The sequence below is a fragment of the Amphibalanus amphitrite genome, unplaced genomic scaffold, assembly GCF_019059575.1.
Source record: "Amphibalanus amphitrite isolate SeventyFive unplaced genomic scaffold, NRLGWU_Aamphi_draft 001947F_arrow, whole genome shotgun sequence".
Lineage (NCBI taxonomy): Eukaryota > Metazoa > Arthropoda > Thecostraca > Balanomorpha > Balanidae > Amphibalanus > Amphibalanus amphitrite.
In genome coordinates, this window is record NW_024883440.1 from 35,139 (window position 1) to 58,049 (window position 22,911).

At 48.8% G+C, this 22,911-nt stretch overlaps 2 protein-coding genes across 3 annotated transcripts; both read right to left on the minus strand.

The window, feature by feature from the left end:
* Window positions 1-3,160: 3,160 nt before the first annotated feature.
* Window positions 3,161-6,572, minus strand: LOC122375885 (sulfur globule protein CV1-like). The gene is made up of 3 exons (XM_043355457.1): window positions 6,564-6,572; window positions 3,772-3,914; window positions 3,161-3,406 (listed from the first exon to the last, which is right to left on the minus strand). The coding sequence occupies exons 1-3, from the start codon at window positions 6,570-6,572 to the stop codon at window positions 3,223-3,225; spliced, it is 336 nt and encodes a 111-aa protein (XP_043211392.1). The 3' UTR covers window positions 3,161-3,222.
* Window positions 6,573-10,077: 3,505 nt separating this feature from the next.
* LOC122375886 (shematrin-like protein 1) lies at window positions 10,078-11,608 on the minus strand. 2 transcript variants are annotated; one of them, XM_043355459.1, is made up of 3 exons: window positions 11,465-11,608; window positions 10,772-10,911; window positions 10,078-10,488 (listed from the first exon to the last, which is right to left on the minus strand). In XM_043355459.1, the coding sequence occupies exons 1-3, from the start codon at window positions 11,471-11,473 to the stop codon at window positions 10,281-10,283; spliced, it is 357 nt and encodes a 118-aa protein (XP_043211394.1). In that variant the 5' UTR covers window positions 11,474-11,608; the 3' UTR covers window positions 10,078-10,280. The 2 variants fall into 2 exon arrangements, with proteins under 2 accessions (XP_043211394.1, XP_043211393.1); XM_043355458.1 differs by lacking the exon at window positions 11,465-11,608 and having other exon boundaries at window positions 10,772-11,052.
* Window positions 11,609-22,911: the final 11,303 nt, after the last annotated feature.

The following is a 22,911-nucleotide window of genomic DNA, read 5'->3' on the forward strand; positions in this document are numbered from 1 at the left end:
ATATACGCCTGTCAGGCAGTCTCGGAGGCAGCTGACGGAGGGGCAATATACGCCTGTCAGACAGTCGTGGAGGAAGCTGACCGAGGGGCACACGGGATTCATCCAAGGATCACGAACAAGCAAAGGCGTGCACGTTAGGTGCCGGGTATTATGCATGGCGTGTGTGCGCTTAGTTTTCACACAAATTTCTGCTAGAACTTCGGTTTTTGAGCTTGGATTACAATGAAATTTGGCACACATATTACACAAGCAACAAACGAGCTAACGGTTAATAAAAGTGCAGGGCGGTATCGAATCTCAGACAGTCTGCATGATCTGAGGCACACTTCTGATTAACATCTTCGGGCCAATGTATGGCGGCAGGAAGCAGCGTTTTTTTTTTTTTACTTGAACCAGACGCCAATCTGCACTTACAATCTTCCTTAGTGCGATGCTTGCTTTACCAAGCCCCTGCAGAGTCCCCATCCGGTCGCAGTTCAGGCATGCCGAGAGAATTATCATTGCGGCTTACAAACGGCATCCGCGCGCTATTCAGCTCCACGCGTACAGTGGACTGCAGTGTGCTCTAGGACACGTATGCTTTCCTCCGGTAGTGCTCCCAATATGGAGCCTTGGGCCGCGTGTTAGCTATTAGCTCCCTTCCTAATAAAAACACTTGGAGGGGTGTCCTCTATTGATCTCGTTCTCTAGTTCTAGCTCTCTCTATTCTCCAGTTCCCTGTTGATCTTTATAGTCTATTGAATAATCATTTACTATGCTTAAGTATGTATTATGTATATGATAGCTACGACAGTACGAGATACGGACCATAAGACACCCTTCGAGGGCGACAAATGGGCGGGCGAGCGAGTGAACCTGGACACGCGGAGGTGCGAGAGTGTACTTCCAGTTCCAACTGGCTTGTAAGTTGTAAGTACAGTTTGCACGGCACCGTACTAACCGGTGTCGAGCGGTGTGCCACCTTTGAGTGGAAATCGGCCCAGAGACGTGCAAGCGTCACCCTGCACGTGCGTACGTGAAAACTGGGTTTCAACTGACTTTCCATGGTACCCAAATCGGCGGTCCTTACGGTGTCCCAAATTTGAGCGTAATCGGCCTAGCCGCGTTTTCGAGATCTGAAAGCGACCCCTGCACGAGTGCACGTGCACGTGCAGTAGTGCACCCAAACAGTGACACATGGAAATAAATGCCTTGCCCGGTGGATGCCTATAGTTTCAGCGCCATCGGCCCGGTAGTTGCCGAGATAGCTTTCTTGTTACAAAAGTGACAACTCTTCATTTTGCACGTTGCACGTGCATTAGGATAGCCCACATCTATCAGAGCAGTCTAATACTTGGTAGAAGGAATGAAACGACCCTAAAAAATACAGCAAGTGAATCGGTCTATTGGTTGCTGAGACATAAGCCTTGAGAAGCGTGACCATGCGGCCGCCCGGCCGCTCATACTCAGAAATTTATGTTATTCGAAGTAAGACTTCGCTTCACTCGCTTCACCCCCTCGCTTGTATTAACCTTCCAGGCGGTGGGGGGCATTTTTTGCCCCCCCCCCCCTTTAGTTTTTTTTCAATATATCTCGAGAACCGCTGCGCCGATCGTCACCAAACTTTCAGTGCCCTCCCGGGAGCAGCTAGCGCACATGGTGACCAAAATTTTTTCCAAAGGCTATGATAGGTTGGCCGTTAATGACGTCAGAGTGACGTCATTTTTGCCATTTTCGACCAAAAAAAAGATTTCGCGGGAAGAGCTGTCAGGCCTACAGCTTTAGAGATACGGAAAAATGCTTCAGACATAAAAGGTGTGAAATCAAAAGGGCTACAAAACTGTTATTTTGGTTTTTCGAATTTTTTGGATTTTGGCCCCCAAAATTCAAAAAATATATTTTTTTTAATATAATAGCCAAAAATTTCAAAAAGTTTTTTGAATTTCGAGAAAACCGGAATATGTGTGATAGTCCCTACCGCCTTCTATCTACATACTAAATTTGAGATCGATACCTCTTTTTTGGCCAAGTTATAGCGAAAAAACTGTTCAAAATTGATGACGTCAAATTTTCTTACTCAATTTTTAGCAATTCTAGATCTCGTAGCACAACACAAAGACCACCATTAGACTCCCCGTGACGAGCTGCATCGAATCGATACCCATTTTATGCAAAAATATCAACTTTGAAATTTGACCTTTTTTGACCTGACCTTGACCTGACCTCCACCAGAAAGTGACCTAAACTGTACCTGATGGTCTTATAACCAACACCATTGAGTTGGAAATGAAAAACTGGCCATAAAACATGCATCGCATAACCTTAGTAAAGTTGGGCTCATGTGGTGAACCTTGGTGACCTTTAGTGACCTGACCTGTGACCTGACCTGGTATGACCAGTGACCTCTAATAGCAACATATGTACTAGACAAATGACGCCTTATCGCTGATTTTCGACAAAATGCGTTTTACTTGGTGTTATGGCGCTTTCCCTAGAAGCCCCGTGAACGGTGAAACATTTTATCTTTGACCTGACCTGTGACGTTATCGGTGACCCCGAGGTCAATGAAATTTGGTTTCCCTTGACAAATTTGACAGGGCTATCGAACGCCGTTTGCATTTTCCGGATCCCTTCAGTAGTTTCGGAGATACGGGGGGGTCAAAAAATGCCCCCCCCCCCCCCCCCACCGCGCAGAAGGTGGCTGGTAGGCCCACCGCCTGCCAGGTTAATCGATCCTTTGTCCAGAAACTAAGTGCATACCGGTGCACACCCGTTATGGATATGAAGAGACACTTAAATCTGTTAAACTCATTTCGAAGAGTTGGTCAGTTGGTTGGGAGCAGAGTTGGTAAGAAGTGAAGACGTGGCCTCACTCTCCATTTTTAGCCAGTTTTCCGTGTGCAAGTAAAATCGCCTCTTTATTTGGTATTGATGATAATGCACAAATTTTACATGCATCAATATCTATGCCTAAACTGCGTCTTTTATGTCAGGTAATTAGGTCAACTTGAGTAGTTCATGGCCTCTAAACGAATGTGACTGAGCAAATTCCCTACAATTTGCTTGATGATGGTACCTATGTGTCTGTAATATTAAAGCCCTTTTTCCACTAGCAAAAGATTGAAACACTTTCATAAGTAGCATTACACTTTCGTTTATTTGTTTCATCATCTCCTCGGCACGGAAGAAGAATTAGCATGGGTATACACACAGAAGAGACACAAAGGATCAGAAGCACGGATATTATCCAACAAATCCGTAGGGCCCCACCCCGTACGGATATCCTCCGTAGGGCAATCCTCCGTAAGGGAATCCTCCAAACGGATATCCGTAATACGGATATACTCCGTACGGATAGCGGCCGTAGAGACCGCCGTATCCGATTCCTCCCCTCAGGAGGCCGCCTCCCAAAAGACGTCCGAGCAATCTGTGGTAGAGATGGTTCAAGTCAGCATCGTGAGCGAAAAATGCAGATTTTTGGCATCTGGCAACACATTATATTTATGGAAACTGGTATAGTCAAAGAAATTAAGTCCATTGGCAAGCAACAGGTTTTTTTTTTTTTCAAAAATAATTTTCTACTTTTGGGGTATGTAGGTAATATGTATCTCTTCAGGAATTTAAAAAAGGTTTAATAAAGTCTAAGTAAAGAGGCTCTGTGCTATAAATTTATGTAGTGCGTGAGCCGAATCAAGGTGTACCATAAAAAGTAGTCAGGAAAGGGGACGGGTATGTACGCCTTTTAAAAGATGTAGTCAGCAGTCGCTTTATTTGTCGTTCATTACAACTCACAAGCTTTCAGAGCCCTCCAGGTCCCCCTCTTTGGAGGCCACAGGCTGGTCAGCGTCTGATTTGATGACCTCTGCGGCTGCCTGCTGTTCGGGTCGGCAGGTCACCGCCGCCACTAGCGCCGCCAGAAGGCACAGCGTCACAAACTGAAACCAAAAGTCACCGTAATCACCAATAGATGATGTTGAACATAATATCTGTTAGGCAATAAATGCAACGACGCATCTTGCGATTGGAAATACGTTTCGTTCAATCGTATAGCATCACAACTATTCAATGTTACAGAAACATTCATTTCACGTTGTCCTGTGAAAGAGAAAATATCAGTAAGCGTACCGAAAAACTTCAAAGATTGTAAGCTCCCACCATGTTTAGAGGAGAGTGGGGTAAGATCCCCAGGGTGAGAAGACGCCCCACCCCGTCTAACGGCAAAACAAAAAATCAAACCTGGAAATTTATGTTCAAGTCCGTAGGCTGCCCTTCAAGGAACTCGTCGAATCATTTAGTACATACCTTCTTGTGAAGAGAGACAAAAGCCGATTCGGGACTATTGAGAGCACAATACGGTCAGGTGCTCGCCATATCGGTCTCTTGGCCCATACGCCGACTTTTTGGGCAGCATCTGACTCTAAGAGCCCTCACGACGGCCTCTGTGGGCCCGATTATTGGCTCCGAAGCCCCTTACAACACTCTTTGAGAGCTCCCACGCTGGCCTCACGTGCCGCGCTGGCATCTGAGGTCCCTATACAATTGTCTTGAGGGCCCTCAAGTCTCATGAAGACCTAATAAGGGCCCAACAACGGTCTCCGAACGCCACCACGGAGGCTTGTTTGACGGCGTTGGACTATGATGGCACTCACGATGACCTCTGAATGAAGCCCTCATGACGTTTTTTAGGGCCCTTATGATGGCCTTTAAGTGTCTACCGCAGGCTCGAATGGAACTGATTCGCTTAGGCAATTCACGTGCCCATTTTTGTCACTTGTAGTGCGGAAGGGCATCTTACCCAACCCCAGGGGGCGTCTTTCCCGCCCTCTGGGATAAGGTGCCCCCTTTCACTACTTCAGGAAAATGATCAATAGCAAAGAAAAAAGTTATAATATTTCAAGCAAAAGTGTGGCATTTTGTGAAAAAAAAAAATGATGTCGGCTTCTTCCGTTGAAACTCCAAGTTTTTGCTTTCCGATTGCCATTTTCGAATAATTTATGACATTACAAACCCCTGGGCATCTTTCCCCACTCTTCCCTACATGATATAACTACTACAGAAACAAATAAAATACGCAGTGACTATTGATAAACTGGCATATACGTAACGTTTGATCATATTACGTTTTTTTGCTTATATCACCATCCCATGCGTTAGCCCGCGCCCGGCTGGGGGTCCTGGATTTCCACGCCCTGCTGGGGGGGGGGGGTGTTTGAACACCCCCCTTGTAACTCAGCTCCTGGGCCACGTAGCGATACGCGGAAAGCGGCGTTCGAAAGAGCGTCAAAATTAATGACGAAATCACTTCGGTCAATTTTTTGTTCAGGTCAAAGGTCAGGTCACCAGAGGTCATTGAAGGCAAAATTTCGCCGATTTCCAGGTAAAATGTCGAAAATTTCCAAGAAGCCAACGCATAACTCGGGAACCAATAGAGCTACAGCGCCGCGGAAAAACGCATTCGATAGCCCTATTAACGCCCTTTCTGAGTAATTCTCTCAGATTTGACCTAGCGTCAACGGTTTTGCCTGCAGGGGGCAAAAACTGCAAAAATGGCCGATTTTTTCGGAAACAGTTTTTCTGCAATAACTTTTGACCCAAGCCTTGTACGAGCTTACTTTTACCGGCATCGTGTTCCTCTCGTCAAGACGCATCGAATGAACTATAACTTGACCTTGAAAGGTCAACTTGAAAATTTGACCTCAAGTCAAGGTCATGACCTGACCGGAAAGGGTCATGTTGCATATCAGTCGATCCGTATCGTCGAGCTGAACACATCTAAGGCGTTTTCATCGCTCTAGCATGCCTCTATCAAAAGTTATTTGCGAAAAACTGCTAGATACCATTCGTGACCTAAGATGACCTCAGGGCATAAACAAGGGTCACAGACACCATTTTCATGTTCAGTGTGTCTAAAACACTTGTAATTCGGTGTTTAGGAGTGTTTATAATGTCTTTCGTCCAAAAGAGGCGCATTTCAATTTTCTCCCATTGACTTATAATGGGGAGGTCGCAAAATTGACCTGACCTTAGGTCATCGATATCAAAATTCTGAGATATACATTTTGCACATGCTATTGCTCTTAGCAATCGCTGAAAGTTTCAAAGCGATCGGTCACTCGGTGTAGCTATGACAGACATTGAAACTTGTTATGAGGTGAGGTCACTTCAAGTGACCTGGTGACCTGACCTTGAATGACCTTGGTCTGAAATTTTCACAACATGTGTAGAATTGATGTATGATAAGGTGTACCAAAAACGGCGGCGCTCCGCGCCGCCGTTTTTGAGATATTCGCGAAAAACCACAAGGGGGGTGTTCAAACACCCCCCCAGCAGGGCGCGGGTTAGGTAAAGGTATTTTAAACATTGCATGCCCTCAGGTCGCCTGCTCGTATATCTAGTCCACTTGAGACTACCCTTAGTCATTGGCTAATCAAGTTGCACTATTGGCGCTATTTTGTTGATGTAAGTCGCTGATTGTTAGGTGAAAATGTCCTCTCTAGGTAACACGGAAAACACGCCGCAATAGTCAAAGCAATGCCGCAGCAGCCCGGTAGTCACTAACAAACCCATTGTGCAATCCTACTTACCGATTTCATGTTGATTTCTGCTCACTGGCTTAGCGACTGACGCTGAGGAAGATGACCTTCCGTTTTATAGTTGGGAGCGTGCTACGTCATTGGACGCTCAGAAAATAGCCATAGCCTTGTATCGGTACATCAGCCCGGTCAACGCAAAGTAGTGGCATCAACATCCTGGTAGCAGGAGCCAGGAAGATACATATTACATACTCGTAGTTGTTTTGTGTCTGTTAATGATCATGAAGGTTCAGTCTATAAGCATTTTGTGTTGCGTTGTGATGTATAAGTTGCATTAAATTGGAAGAGTGTCATCAAAATAGGCGACGTCATGCATACGCTATGTGCCCCATGGCAGACTTGTTATTCTCAGAATTGTTGCGATGCTGTCAAGCAATTCATGTTATGCGATATTTGAGGTTTTCAAGACAATCGGATTAGTTAGGCATTACGTGAGAGCAACTGCAAGTCATGCTGTCTATTGTCAAAGGTTCACATAAAATCAGCCGTAGCAACGCTCCTCTTGGACCGCATTAGCCGTTTTCACGACGGCCATCTGGTACACATTTGGTGCACATCTGGTGCAGATCAGGTGCATATTTGGTTAACCCTCGCCCATGTAGGGGGGGGTTGGTGCAACCCCCCCCCCCTGAGGTTTTTCGGAAATAGTGCAAAAACGGCGGCGCGCAGCGTCGCCAAATTTTGGGTACCTTATGGGGCAAACCTTGCGCATCTTTTGATAAAAAAAAAATTGACCGGGTCATGTCAGGTCACGGAGTTATGACGTCACAAAGGGAACAGCCTCCGGCCGGATTTTCACAAACTGAGTGCCAATGCCCGAGGTTTCCTGCCGGTGGTACGGACATCGGTTGATGGATCGTGATGACACTTCTCATGCATGTTGGGGCAAGTATTGGCTATCATATGGTATAAGAAACTTGACCGGGTCAGGTCAGGTCACGGAGCTATGACGTCACAAGAAGAACAGCGTCCGGTACTATTTTTGAAAAGCGCCCGAACCACTATTTTGCTAATTCTTGTCACCTCAATGGGAATATGCAGCAATATTAGCTTCTATAGGGAGCAAATGGACCTTCCAAATCCAAAAATACAATCAGATTTCAAAAATTTAAATCTTGATTTTTCGAATTTCTGCCGCCGACTGTGACCTTGCCGACTTCCGGCGCTCCCAACGCGCCATTTTTAGAGCTAGGGAAACGAAATACATACCAAACGATAGAGAATTGATCAAGGAACACGATAGTGAAGGTTTCAAGTCGATATCTCCCACCGTTTTGCCGCAATCGCCGCGGAAAGTTGAAAAAAGTCTATTTTTCCGAAAATTTGACCTTTGACCGGTCAAAAGTAGGTCAAATGTTGACCTAGGACCAAAAAATATACCACCAATCGCGAGATCTCGGCGAGAGCAATCCGTTGGTCTTTTCCGCTAAGCTCTACGACGCTCCGTTTTCAAACGCCAAGGGGGGGGTCGCACCAACCCCCCCCCCCCCTGCATGGGCGAAGGTGGCAGATCGCCGTTTACGGGCGAGGGTTAAATCAGGTTCAGTGTGTCTCTTAGTAGCTATCAGCTAGGGTTGCACTAATTGCTTATATGCCTGCTTTGTCATATTATGATCAGAGAGTATCATCGATTAAAACACTGAAATAGTTAAATTCATAAAATAAAGATATTTGCTGTAAAAAGAGATTAGGTGCAGAATTGGTCAAATTAGGTGCACTCGCCGGATAGCCCGTCGTGAAAAGGCTATTATATACCCCAAAAGACAGCCTCTATACAGGCATCAGTCGCTTGAATTTATTAAAACCCTCGCCCCGTTGGGGGGGGGCATTTTGGCCCCCCCCCCCTGTGGTTTTTCCTGAATAGCAAATTTACCAAATTTTCAGTACCTTCCCGGGCATCAATTTGACACCTTCACACTAAATTTCAAGTCTTAGGTCACCTTAAGTCAGGAGTTATTGAGGTCAAACTGAGGTCATGTTCGAGCAAAAATGAGCAAAAAACATGCAATCTTGAAACGCTCACCAAATCTACAGTTATCAAGCAATTTCAAAGTTCTTTACATGGACTGGTAGACAAAAAGCGGCGCTAAAAAACTGCAATCTCGGATTTTCAAAATTTTGGGTTTTTGACCCTACAAAATTCACAAATTGATTTTTTTAGAAAAACTATAAAAAATCCAAAACATTTCCGAATTTCGAAACAACCGGAATATATGTGATAGTCCCTGCGCTCTTTTATATACATACCAAATTTCAGATCGATATTTCGTTTTTTGGCCAAGTTATAGTGAAAAAACTGTTCAAAAATGATGACGTTAAATTTTTTAACTCAATTTTTAGCGATTCTAGACCACGTACGGCAAAACAAAGACCACCATTGAACTCACCGTGACGAGTTGCATCGATTCGATACCCATTTTATGCAAAAATATCAACTTTAAAATTTGACCTAATTTGACCTGACTTTGACCTGACCTTGACCTGACCTTGACCAAAACGTGACCTAAGCTGGCCCTAAAGTCTGTCTGATCCACATAATCGCATTTGTCATATAAAATGGACCATAAAACATGTATCACACCGCACACGACACTTTCATATTGTGACCCCCCAGTGACCTGACCTCTGTGACCTGACCTGGTATCAGTGACCTCAAATAGCAAAACATGTGTTTGAAGAACATTTCCCCATCGATGATTTTCAATGAAATGCATTTTACTCGATTTTACAACGCATTTCTTGAAATGCCTATAAACGGTGAAAATTGGACCTTTGGCCTGACCTGTGACGTCATCGGTTTGACCTAGGTCAATAAAATTGGGTCACAAGGTAGTTCCCTGATAGGGCTATCCAACACCGTTTGCCGCTTGTCGCTAGGTTGCGTGGTTCTCGAGATCTTAGGGGGGGCCAAAATGCCCCCCCCCCCCCAACGGGGCGCGTTGCTCGGCAGAGCCCAACGGGGCGCGGGTTAACTCAGGTACGCCTACATCTTTCTCTTCTCAACTACTAGTCAGTGATTCATGACTTGTGCAAATAAACTTGCCGGAATTGATTTTGTGTTCGAAATGTAGAAGATAAGAAATTAAAAAAGAATTTGGGCCATCGTTATTATTATCGAAGTACATATGTGAGATCAGCCTTTAAAGCGAATTTTCGATGGATTCGCAATTGTTGCATGTTCACGCAACACTTTCAAGTCGTGGTTTATGACTAAAATGCTCCTAAAGGTAGAGCACCTTCCTTAGGAACTAAATGCGTATTACAAGCGCTTTTTTTAGCGCAGCGACCGCACCTCCGTATGTAGGCATTAATGTAGCAAACTGTATGCCTGTTCATTGATTGCTCGTTGCTATACACAGTAGCGCTTGATCCGATTAGCCTTTATCAACATTACCTGTGGATCCAAGAAATAAGAATGAAAGAGAAAATCGCGTTTCAACTTTAAAGTGCCAAGTACACATTTACATCCAAAGTATTTTGGATCCTATCCTGCTAAAGACAATGCTCACATTTGTGAAAATGAATGTATTTCAAGCACCCGACTAGAACAAAACTAAGTCTACACATCAAAATGAGTCGATCCGAACCGTGCACATTTGAGCAAAAATCCATCGCAAGGCATTCATTCGGTTTCGCCACGTGACGCCAGAACAGCAGCGCAGCACGTTCCCAGTGCGAGGTTGAACAGTGTACACAGATTGTCAAATATTATCCGTAATACGGGTATCCGTATCCATATCCATTGCCAAGACCGTATCCAAGCCCATGTCCATATCCAGGGTATCCGTATCCGTATCCGCGGTGTCCGTATCCATATCCCGAGCCGTACGGGTATCCCCCGAAGTAACCGCCGTATCCGTGTCTTCGACCGTAACGGCCGCGACCCAGGAGGCCCCCGAGCAGGCGACCGAAGATGCTGAAAAAGTTGGGATGTCGTCAGGGCTCGCCGTAAAATCTGCCGGACTCGCATTTTCATATGTGAAAAAAAAATATTAAATTGCGGGAATATAAAGTGAGAACTAAAAGGTTACCGCCACTAAGTTTTGGTTCCTATCTAGGAAATTGCATTAAAGTTGATTATTTTTGCCATAGTGCATGTCTTAAACTCTTAATCGCGAGTGTCTACTTTTGATAAACAAGTTTCTAATATACTGATCAACCAGTAAATCAAGCTCTTTTAGCCTATGTTTGTGACCTACCCAGTTTCAGAACCCTTCAAATCTCCGGCTTCAGAGGCCACCGGCTGGTCGGCATCCGGTGTAAACTCGGCGGCTGCCTGCTGTTCAGGTCGGCAGGTCACCACCGCCACTAGCGCCGCCAGAAGGCACAGCGTCACAAACTGAAACCAAAAGTAGCCGCGGTCACTGATGACAGTGATTTTCCATAGAAGTGACACCCGTGAATCGCATTTCTTGGCAATGTACATATGTAGTTATAGAGACAATCCAATAGGCTGGCCCAAATGCTTCATAACCAGCTCAGCAGCAGAAAAAAAACACAAAAAAACACACGATAGAATTTATAATTCGGAAGAAAGCTGGCGTAGCTTATCAAAGTTGTGCAAGCTTTTTTAATAGCTCTGACTTTTATAAGAATAAATATAATATGCTTAAAGCACGCCACATCATTCCCAGTAAATACTCCTCAGCCATTTAACAGTAACTGCGGAAGTCCCCTCCCCATTTCAACACCCACACACGCACACAAAACACAGTAAACTATAAGGACCGAATAAACACAGAAATTATACAACTCAAATAATGTATCAATCAACAAAAAAGCAATAAAGTCAAACACCAGGTAATACAAGCTAATTGGACCAAACGGCTGAACACTGAGCACAGTCTTGTTGCACAGCACTGTGGTATATGATCGGACGTGCATTCTCTCACCGGCTTCATGTTGCTGACCACCGACTAGATTATCGACTGAAGACGCCGCCGGTGACCTTCCGATATATACCTGGCCGCCGCGCGGTGCGTCATTCGCCCCCAGGAAAGGACACGTGACCTCGGAGCACCGCAAGGCGCAATAGATGTGCCTGTGACACTGACACCCGTCTGTCGGGTCGGCTAGTGCCGGAATAGGGTCAAACTATTGCAGCAAGACCGAGATCCGGGGTGTTCCGGACGCTTCAGGGGTGAATCAGAACAGCTCCGCAACCGTACGATTTTTACAAGCGAGTCCTTCGACTGTACTTAACTGGGAGGGAGGGGGCTCTCCAGGGCGCTTTCTTGTTTCGCAACATCTGCTAAGTCTAAGCCTATCAACATCATACTACATACCTTCATCATACCTTCTGGCTGCATAAACATGCACTGGCGGATCCAGGGGGGGCCACGGGGGCCATGCCCCCCCCAAAGGCCTAAAGTGGCCTGTTTGGCCCCCCCAAAACGCCAGAAAAATTGCTAAGAAAATATACCTTGATGGAGGTTTTTAGCCACTTGGTGAAGTAAAGCTTTCCACAGCATAATATGGAAGCAATATAGTAGCAGTGAGCAGGGGTGTCGTTTTCCGAAAATGATTGGTAGTGCCCAAAGGCGGCGGCTGGCCATATATGACGGGGCTTACAAGGTAGGGTACCCCCAAATCTGCCTTTCTCATCGGATTTCGGCCACTTATTTTTCGCCCTGGTCATTGACAAGACTAACCGAAATCTAAAAAAAAAAACACAAAAAACTTTGGAAATCTGGGTCCACACCGGACGCCATGCACAAAACGTGCAGTTATTACGGAGCGAGCGAAGCGAGCGGAGTCTTTCCTTAGATTAACGGAAATTTCTGAGTATGAGCGGCCGGCCGGCCGTGCGGACGCTTTTGCGAGGCTTATATCTCAGCAACCACTTGACCGATTTACATGCGATAATTTTTGTAGGGTAGCTTCATTCCTTCTACCAAGTATTGGACTATTCCCGATGCATGTGGGTGACCCCTTATGCACGTGCCACGTGCCAAACGAAGAGGTGTCAGTTTTGTAATTGTTGCAATATCTCGGTAACTACTTGGCCGATTGCGCTGAAAGTTGGCATGTAGGTAGGCACCCACTAGGCACTGCATATTCATGTGCCAGAGTTGGGGTGCTGCTGCACGTGCGCACGTGCAGGGGTCGTTTCCAGATCTCGAGAACGGCTGGACCGATGGCGCTCAAACTTGGTACACGGTTAGGGACCAGTTAGTAGGGTGCCGTGCGCAAGTCAGTTGGGACTCATTTTGCACGTGCGCACGTGCGGGTTGCCGCTTCCAGATCTCGAGAACGGCTGGGCCGATTGTGCTCAAATTTGGCACATCGCTAGAGGCCGGTTAGTAGGGTGCCGTGCACAAGTCAGTTGGAGGTATCCCCTCGAAATTTCGCACGTGCAAGGCTCACCCTCTCGCTCGCTCCGTTACTCGCCTCAAAAGGCGTTATACTGGTATAGGCAATAGTGTCGGAGGAATGCACGCCATTCTGAAAGAGGCCCACATCGACTTAAAAGGACGGCTGTGCTGAAAGGGGACAGGAACAGCTTTGAGGGCCCAAGCCGACTAAAAAAGACGGCTGCGGGGCCAGGAACGGTTTTGAAGACCCACGCCAATTGAAGGGTTCGACAACTAACGAGGACTGGAAACACAACGATAGTTAGAAAGACCTGCTTGCCAAAATAAAAGGATGACAGTACGAGGGGCGTTCAGAAAGCTACGGGCCCGACCATGAAGGAGCAGAGAGATACAGCATCGACTCATTAGACCAAAAAGTTCATTTATTCAAATAAACACCGTTAAGACAAACACATTTCGCGCAGCGCTTCGCGAGAGCTCTCAAGGCCTCCATAACCAAGTGGGTTTTGGACCCATCCTGCACGTCCAAGACGGCTGATTTCGTCTCCCTGCTGTTAGCGAGGTTGCCGCTGCTAATTTTCTTATGTTGGGGAAGAGGTGGCAACCACTAACCAGAGTGTGCAAGGTTCGGAGAGAAAAAAAGTGGATGCGACAACAACTCGAAGCTCATCGCTTCACTGTTCGTCATCCCGCCCTTGTACGCAGGTGCGTGGTCGCGGATCAGGTGCACACTTTACGTCAGCTTCCCTATATAGCCTCTCCTCGATGTTTATCGAACGGACACACATCATCAATTGTGTGCTCCTGTTTTGGAAAGTTGACGAGCGGAGGGGGGTCGCATCGACCCCTCCCCCCTGCCAGGCCGTGTTATGAAAAATGCCCAGGGCGAGGGTTAACGCTTGGTGCCTTTTCTGCACTAACTACTATGAAACGAATAACTGCTCTCTTCTGGGCGTCGCCCATCCTATCCGAAATGGCGAACTATGCTACGAATAGAAGCCCGAATCAATCACAGAAGAGACTTAATTAATGGCCACTTACTTAATTTGCGTAAGTGGACATCCCAATAACACATCATTTAACACACCGCCTTGCAGGCCAAAATTGGCCAACTCCTTCATTGTTCGGCCCGAAACTTTTTGAACGCCCCTCGTAGTCACGAGCTTCAGTTTTCGGGGTCTGATGCGGTAATGACCTGGCGTTGAACCCTGGGGAATCAGGCTGCATCACCCACTCAAATCAATACGAGTATACCTATGGCCTAATCTGGAGCACCGCGGCACCTTCCGAAGTCGGTGTAGGGCCTCCAGCGGCTGGTGTGGAGACGGATCGGGGTCTATTAGGGGCGGTCGCGTGGTATGCGGGACTCAGAGGCAGTTATGGACCTCTATAACCAATTGCGTTTTCGAGCCTCTTAAAATCCATTAAGGACCGGAGTCCTAGACACGTGAAACCTCATTGTCAGCTACATGCACCTACTGTGGCTAGAACCTTATTTATGTACTTGCATATGTGCTTATTTAATATTTGCTTATCTGTTTATTTTGATTTTTTATCAACTGATAAGTGACAAAAGATTGGTAGGGCTCAGCGAACATTGGTAGGGCCCAAATAAACATTGGTAAGGCTCGGGCCCTACCAGGCCTATACAAAACGACGCCCCTGGCAGTGAGGGTCAGTCAAAAGTTGCGCGAGCGGAGTCGACCTTAAAAAAAAGACTGTTGTTGGCACGTGTTTATGGCGCGGCAGCTGGTAGTTGGCGGTGTTTCGCGTGGTGTGGCATCACTGGCGGATCTGGGGGGAGGGGGGGGGGGCACGGGAGCCTGAGGTGCCCCTGACAGGCCCGTGGTGCCCTTGCTAGGCCTGTGGTGCCCCTGGACCCTGGCAGGCCTGTGGTACAGTCCACAGCAGAAGTAATGTGGGGTTTCAGTCATGGGTATGTTCTGCTTCTGAAGCTTAGGAACGATTAGCCAGACTACAATGAAACTTTGAATGTAGCTTATATGTATCGTCACCCTTGCAGCTGCAACTTTAGCTATTGACATCTTCTTTTCAATCACTTCGCATTAAACAATCACCAGTCAAAGCCAACCGTTGAGTTTGGTAAAACCCTACATTACTTTAGCGGTGGGCTGTACCTCTGGCGGGCCTAGGGTGCCCCTGCTAGGCTGCTGATGCCCCTGGGACCTGACAGGACTGTGGTGCCCCTGACAAGCCTAAAGTGCCCCCAACAGGCCCGTGATGCCCCGACAGGCCCAAGGTGCCCCTGCGTGATGCCGTGATGCCTGCGAGGCCGGTGGTGCCCCCTGCGAGGCCGGTGGGGCCCCTGACAGGCCCATGGTGCCCCTGCTAGACCGGTGGTGCCCCTGGCAGGCCTGTGGTCACTTTTGACGAGAGCATGACCTTCTCAAATCATGTGACTGATGTAGCCCGCCGATGCACCGGTATTCTGAGCGGCCTGAGTCACAGTAGGCCTAGGCACTACCTACCGAAAAGTACGCTGGCCACTCTGGTTCAGGCTCTAGTAGTCTCATCGATCCGGTACGCCATTGTTGTCTATGGTGGATGTGATGTCACCCAGATGTCTCGGCTCCAGCGGCTTATCAATTTCGGTGCTCGTGTTGTGTCGGGCAAGCGGAAGTATGACCATGTAAGCGAAGTGCTGAAAGAGTTGCGGTGGCTCTCGGCCGAGAATATGTGGCGTCTACAGTCTGTCACGCTATTAAAGAAAATCCTCGAGGCTCGAGACAGGAGAGCCCGAAGCCCTATCCAACGCGATTGTGTCGCGAGGTAGCGTGCATGGGCGTGATACGCGTCAGGCCGACCTGCTCGATTTACCCGTGATTAGAACGGAATCCGGGCGCCGCCGCACACTGGTCGGAAACGCCCTCACGAGAGGCCACGGGCGATTCCGGAGTTTCGGATTATTGTTTATATAGATCGATTTGAAATTGATCAAATTATTATAATTAGGCCAAAAAAACTAATCCGGGTGACCAAAAATAACTGTAATCAGCCCCCGAAGATGGGGTATCCCAGAACTCGGAAACTGACGCGGAGCAAGAGGTTTCTTGAGCCGGATATTCAGAGTCTTATTGCTGATAGACACCAAACTGAACTCCCACATATTATGCATCAAAATGTTTGTTATGAGGTTGCCGACTGGTCAGTGCGAATTTTTTGGTATACTTTTTCCCCAACTAGGATCTACTGTAGCTTTTTTATGAGGGCTCTCCTAGAGTGATTCTGGAATATAACTGCAAAGTTTAGGTAAGGAAACAACAGGTAGTCCCATCTAGTCCCACTCTGATTTTTTGTGAGATGAAGCAGGATTTAAATTTACACCAGGGCAACATAAAAGCTAACTGCGCATATTTGCGCAAAATTTGCAGGAGCCCCTAACCAACTACCGCCCGCCCCGCCCCAGTTTCGGCTCGGCCGCCGCGCCCGGCTTACGCTGACCTGTGTGGCCTGCACGCATCCATGCGTAGTTGACTGGTCATTAAAAACAGACGCGCTTGAGTTTATGAATTTTGTGGAAAGCGCATACAATATGGTTTTATTATTGCATTTATGTATGTATTGACATCAAAAGCCTTCCACATATTGCGTGGCGATTACGGCTTGCATTTAGAGAGCCTTGCTATTAGTAACCATCACTCGGCTGAAGAAAGTGGAAATTGAGACCTTCGTGAATATAAGACGCTGCGAATATAGGACACCTGTCACTGGCGTCAGGTTACCTTGGGCCGTCTTTTTACATTAGATCACAATTCCGGTATTTAGCCCTGGCCGGACCGATTGGTTTTCTATATTGACCGGGGAGGGTTGATACAACTCCCTCGCCGTTTCGCCTCTAATTGAGCTAGAGCCTCGCGAAAAAAACGAGCTTGTGTGCCGTTATAAGACGCAGCAAGTACTACCCGATTTAAGGTCTTAGGTCAGCCAGTGACCTCTTAGGTCAGGTAAGTGCCACAAGGCACGGGCTCCGTTTTTGGTTAATTACTTTGCCAAAAATGGTCGCACTGCCGCGATTTTGGCATCATCGTGCTTGTCTAGCTCAGGAGCGTCGAATGCTATACTTGGTGTTCGGGTGAAGTCAACTTAAGGCGTTAACCTCGGGTCAAGGTCAAGTCGGAGCCCCTCAGGTCACGAAAATGGTTGAAGGAAGACATATCGCATATCACTCGATTCGGCAGGTCTTCCCGAGTCCAATGGTGGCTTTCCCGACTCTCTAGCTCTATCTGATCAGGAGTTATTGACGAAAAACTTATATGGCCTTAGTGACGTCATAAATGACGTCGCGCAAAGTCAACAATGCTAAAGTGAAGCACCGGACCTTGCAAGGAGTGCATGAAACCATTCCCGGTGCCCGAATAGCAGCTTCCAATTTCCCTTGTTCACTTAAAGTGGTGCTAGATCCTGTATTATACTCAATTATGACGTCATAACTTAACAGATTCACGTCATATATTTAGTGCTTGACATCCAAATGATAGCTTACATATGACAGAGAAGGTATGCCAAGTTTTATGAAGTTTGCTTCACTAGTTGTGGAATAACAAGCAAAAAACTTTTGCGGAAAGGCCGCTGGCCTCTCGCTGGAGCGTTTCCGACCAGTGTGCGCCGGTTCCTATACGCCACTGTATCGCAGTATAACGCTCTGCCTCAGGCGCTGCGCAATCTCGGTCACAGGCTCTTTCGGAGGGAGTATCGGAAGCTCCTACTGCGTGAGCAACACGGCGACCCGGCCAGTGTGTAGCGGCGCGGTGGCGCAAATGTGAATATGTGTGCAAATGTGATGCGTGTGTGTTGTGTGTAATGTTGTGCCCGCCTCGTTCGTTTCACCTGACTCGGCAGCCAATAATAGCCATTTTCGGATGGATCGGCTTGCCACGATAACTACAATACAATACAATACAGTGGTGCCCCTGCTAGGCCGCTGGTGCCCCTGGGCCCTGACAGGACTGTGGTGCCCCTGACAGGCCCAAGGTGCCCCTGCAAGGCCCAAGGTGCCCCTGCAAGGCCGGTAGTGCCCCTGTAAGGCCTGTGGTACCCCTGCTAGGCCTCTGGTGTCCCTGACAGGCCCATGGTGCCCCTGCGAGGCCGGCGGCGCCCCTGGCAGGTCTCTGGTGTCCCTGACAGACCTGGGGTGCCCCTGACAAGCCTGTGGGGCCCCTCACAGGCCCGTGGTGCCCTTGCTAGGCCTGTGGTGCCCCTGGCGGGCTGGTGGTGCCCCTACTAGGCCGGTGGTGCCCCTGACAGGCCTGTGGTGCCCCCGGGCACCAAGGGGGTCATGACCCATGTGGCCCCCCTTGGATCTGCCACTGATGCATAATATATTGATTTGTAAAGGCGTTATGGCTTATGCAATATGCAATTGCAGGCACTTGGTATCCCTCACTTATCCCTCATTGGGGCTCTGGCGGGCTCCTGAGGGCCCACGTCTATCTCCGGGAGCCCATATAGACAGGCTCCTTTGGGTCCTTTCAGTACACTATAGCATAAGAGGTCTCCATGCGAGTCCTATACATACATCTGAGGGCGTACCCTGATGTCTGAGGTATGTACCCAACTGCAGCTCCAATGGTCTCTTCTTACACTGGCGGATCCAGGGAGGGGGCATTTAGGGCCATGCCCCCTTCCCAGAGGCCTAAAGTGGCCCGTTTTCCCCCTCCCCAAACGATAATGAAACATAGTTCAATCAGGGCGTGGCCCAGGAGCCGAGTTAGACAGGGCTGTTTTACCACCTTCCGGCCCGCAAAGGGACCCAAGCACTGACTCGAAGCGGGTTAAAGAGACCCTCCCACCTTCAAAAAAAGTTAATGAATTGGCATGAAAGTGATGTCGCTAGGTTCAGAAAGGGCGAGAACGAATATCTACCAAATTTTATCGAAAAATATTCACCGGTTTTCAAGAGATTAGACTTTTATTTTGTTTACTTTTTGGGATATCCGCTGCTGTTCCTAGCGACTTTATTTGAAAGTGCGGCATTTGTTGCGCGCAAAGCAGCCTATACCACCGCATGCTACCAAACGTTTTAGTAAAATATTAAAAAATCATTAGATCTCCGCTGACGTCACACATTCAGAGGGGTATCCAAAAGCATTAGCCCCTCTGAATCAAAATGCTGCAATTTTGAAATTCAATATTTCCGATTTAAGGCATTTCTCGATGTTGTGAGTGCGTGCCGAAACCGGTAATTGTGAGCCAGGGACCCCATTTTGGCTATCTCAGCTCAAATCTAATGTTAAGGTGGGACGGTCCCTTTAACTGGTCGATAAAAACAATGGTAAGTGTTTACAAAGTAATATAAAGGCATGGGTCGGGTGGGCTACCATTTATATATTTTTCATTTTAGTTTAAAAAAAAATCATAGTGTCAGGGCTGTGACGAAAAATAAGTGGCCTAAATCCGATGAGAAAACAGGATTTGGGGGTACCCTAGGTTTGGCTCCTGCATGAGTTGGCCCCCCCCCCAAAACGCAAGCCTGGATCCGCCAGTGTAAACATGTCACAATGTCACTCAAAGGACAACTTTGTATAGATTGGCGGAAAATGACGCCCAGAGTAACGTCATTTTTATGCTGGTGGGATAGGCAGTGGCGCAGCCAGGGGGGGTCAGAGGGTCAGCTGACCCCCCCGAAATTTCTGTCAGGGGCCCGCTCGAGAGAGAGAGAGAGAGAGGGAGAGAGAGAGAGAGAGAGAGAGAGAGAGAGAGAGAGAGAGAGAGAGGGAGAGAGAGAGAGAGAGGGAGGGAGGGAGGAGAGAGGCCCTAATCTAATCGGACGAGCCCGCTTCGAGAAATGCCTACTGGGACACCACGGGTGAGGGGTCGGCCTGGGGCCCCAGGTGGATGGGGCCCGGGCCCCCGGGAGAACGGTCCCGGGCCTCCTGGGTGGATGGGGCCCGGCCCCCCCCCCCGTTGATGGGTCCGGGCCCCGGGAGATTGGAGAACGGACCCGGGCCTCCCGGAGAACGGGGGCCCGGGCCCCCGGGAGAATTGACCCGGGCCCCTGGGAGAACGGGCCCGGGCCTCCTGGGTGGATGCCCCCCCCCCCCGTTGATGGGTCCGGGCCCCCGGGAGAACGGGCCCCGGGAGATTGGAGAACGGACCCGGACCTCCCGGAGAACGGGCCCGGGCCCCCGGGAGAATTGATCCGGGCCCCTGGGAGAACGGGCCCGGGCCTCCTAGGTGGATGGGGCCCGGGCCCCCGGGAGAACGGGCCCGGGGCCCCAGGAGATTGGAGAACGGGCACGGGCCCCCGGGAGAATTGACCCGGGCCCCTGGGTTAACGGGCCCGGGCCTCCTGGGTGGATGGGGCCCGGGCCCCCCGTTGATGGGTCCGGGCCCCCGGGAGAACGGGCCCCGGGAGATTGGAGAACGGACCCGGGCCTCCCGGAGAACGGGCCCGGGCCCCCGGGAGAATTGACCCGGGCCCCTGGGAGAATGGGCCCGGGCCCCCTGGGTGGATGGGGCCCGGGACCCCCGTGGATAGGTCCGGGCCCCCGGTAGAACGGGCCCCGGGCCCCGGGTGGACGCCGGACCCCCGGGTGAATGGGGCCCGGCCCCCGGGAGAACGGGGCCCGGCCCCCGGGAGAACGGGGCCCGGCCCCCGGGAGAACGGGGCCCGGCCCCCGGATGGATGGGGCCCGGGCCCCCTGGTGGACGGGCCCCGGAGCCCCGGGTGGACGGGGCCCGGAGCCCCAGGTGGACGTGGCCCGGGCCCCCGTGTGGATAGGGCCCGGGCCCCTGGTTGAATGGGGCCCGCTAGGGTGACCCGCTTGCTCCGCAAAGCGAATAAGGGGTATTTTCGATCGGTGGGCGTTTGGTTGGTCTTGTGTCCGTGGGTGATGTATCCATTTCGGTTGATTGCTTTTTGACGGCTAAGCATTTTGGATTGGGAAAAAATATCCATTGCATCGAGGTGCTCGTGTCTGATAAGCATGCGTTCTACTATAGAACATGTCATGTGTAGTTAATAACAACGGTTGACGTAGGTTATTGAAAAATGACAGCCATCGATGAATTACTATGTAGAGGTTGCCAACATTTATATTTTTAAGAAGTTGCTCGTCATGCAAAAGCGATGATTGGATTTTGGACAAAATTGAATGCTCTTTCCAACTATGCCATTTTCAACTGTCAAACGTACCAGGTTATGCAGTAAAACCCGTGTAATTAAGTAAGTCATTAACAAATACCATTCTCTCCAGCGATTTGTTCCACCTTGTTTTTGATCAATTAGCTTTTCACAATTTTTCCATGAGAGGCGGTACATTTCTTTTGCCAACAGGCGTTGTTTGAACCCGCTCCGTCAAACAGTCACCCGAAAATAGCATTAAGTCCCAAATCTGTCCGAAACGTAAATTTCCCAGCATAAGTGCCCTCACGGGTGCACGTGGCGCGTGCCATCCCTGCACCGCACACCATTCGATAGCCCTTTCGATTCTCTACACGATACCCCGTGGCGATTGGGCCCACGGTTACCGAGATATTGCACGGGGACCGGACCAGTGTCTGGCAAATTTAGTCATTTTCGCCCGATTTTGCAAGCCGATTTATACATACATGTAAAGTCCATAACGCGAATTTGCACTTTTTTAGCACGCGTCATGTGCTCGCTATCAATCCGATCGAGCTGAGACCCTCAAAGGCACGTTGCCCAAAGGCACGTATAAGTTGAAGTACCCCGCGCTAAGTAACACCATGCCGGGACCTCGATAGCAGACAGAATCTACGTCACCACATCACCACGCCACAACAAACCCGGCCCATGGCAATACATGTCCCATATGAGCGCGTTAACCCTCGCCGGCACAGGTCATTCCGGCCATTTTGCGTCCTTCGACGGCACAAGAGGGGGGGATGGTACGACCCCTTCGTGTTTGGCCCATGATCGAGCTAGAGCTTCGCGGGAAATACGAGCGTGTTCCCCGTGACGAGAGGAAGCCGACGATACCCAATTTTAAGGTTCTTGGTCATTGGTTGACCTTCCAGGTCAGGTCAATGACTGAAAAATCGGGAAAATCGGGACCTGTTAGAACGTCGTTAATTGTGGCTGCTATAGGGTTTTTCGGGGTACTGATCATGAATAGTTATCATGTTAGTTTTGATCACAGATGATGTCTTTATGCATTTAAGCCAGGTCGGGTCAGGTCAGGTCAGGTCAACCAGTAGGGGTCCTGCCGGGTATTCGTAGTACCTACGTGCCAGCCGCCTCTGGCATATGACCTTTAGGAAAAATCCGAGATATACAAGTTGTGAGACTCATAATGGATACTAGATCCTGCAAGTTTCATTTCCCTGTGACATCTCCTCTGGCAGTGAGGGCGTTGCGAAGTTGCGACATCTGAAGACCGTGCAGAGGTTCACTTATGACGTCATAGGTCAGTGACCTGACCTGACCCAAAAATGCAGTTGGTGTCAAAAGATCCGGCTTAGATCAAAGGTCAGGTATGCCACGTTTCAGCTCTCTATTGCCAGCGTGTTCGGAACTATCGCGAAAAACCCTATGGGGGGACGGCACCCGCCCCCCCCCCCTCGGCCGGCGAGGGTTAATTCTTTCACAGTGCGGCTCAGAAATGATTAGGGAATGCTGTGGTATGGTGCACTAACACTTAACAGGCACACAATATGTTAACTGCTGTAGGTGAAACCAAAGCAATTTTTAAAGTAAAAAACTGCGATTGCAACATGATGACAAATTGTTAGATCACCGCCAAACCAAAAGAGATACGACTTTTTGTGACCCAGCATGAGAAGCAGCAGGCTTTAGGGATCATTGCCATGTATAATTTTTGCCACTTGTATGAAATGAACGCACGCTAGCGGCGTTTAAACTTGCGAGTATCTGACAGTCATTTTACGACATAGAAAATGTCACGACTTCTGACAATCATACACGAGGCCGGTTTTGACAAAAATATGAAAATCATGTATTTTCAGACACCCCCAACATTTGCCTGACTGGCCATATTACTGTTACAGGGAGTATGCGATTTCAGTTAGTTTGCAACGACCCT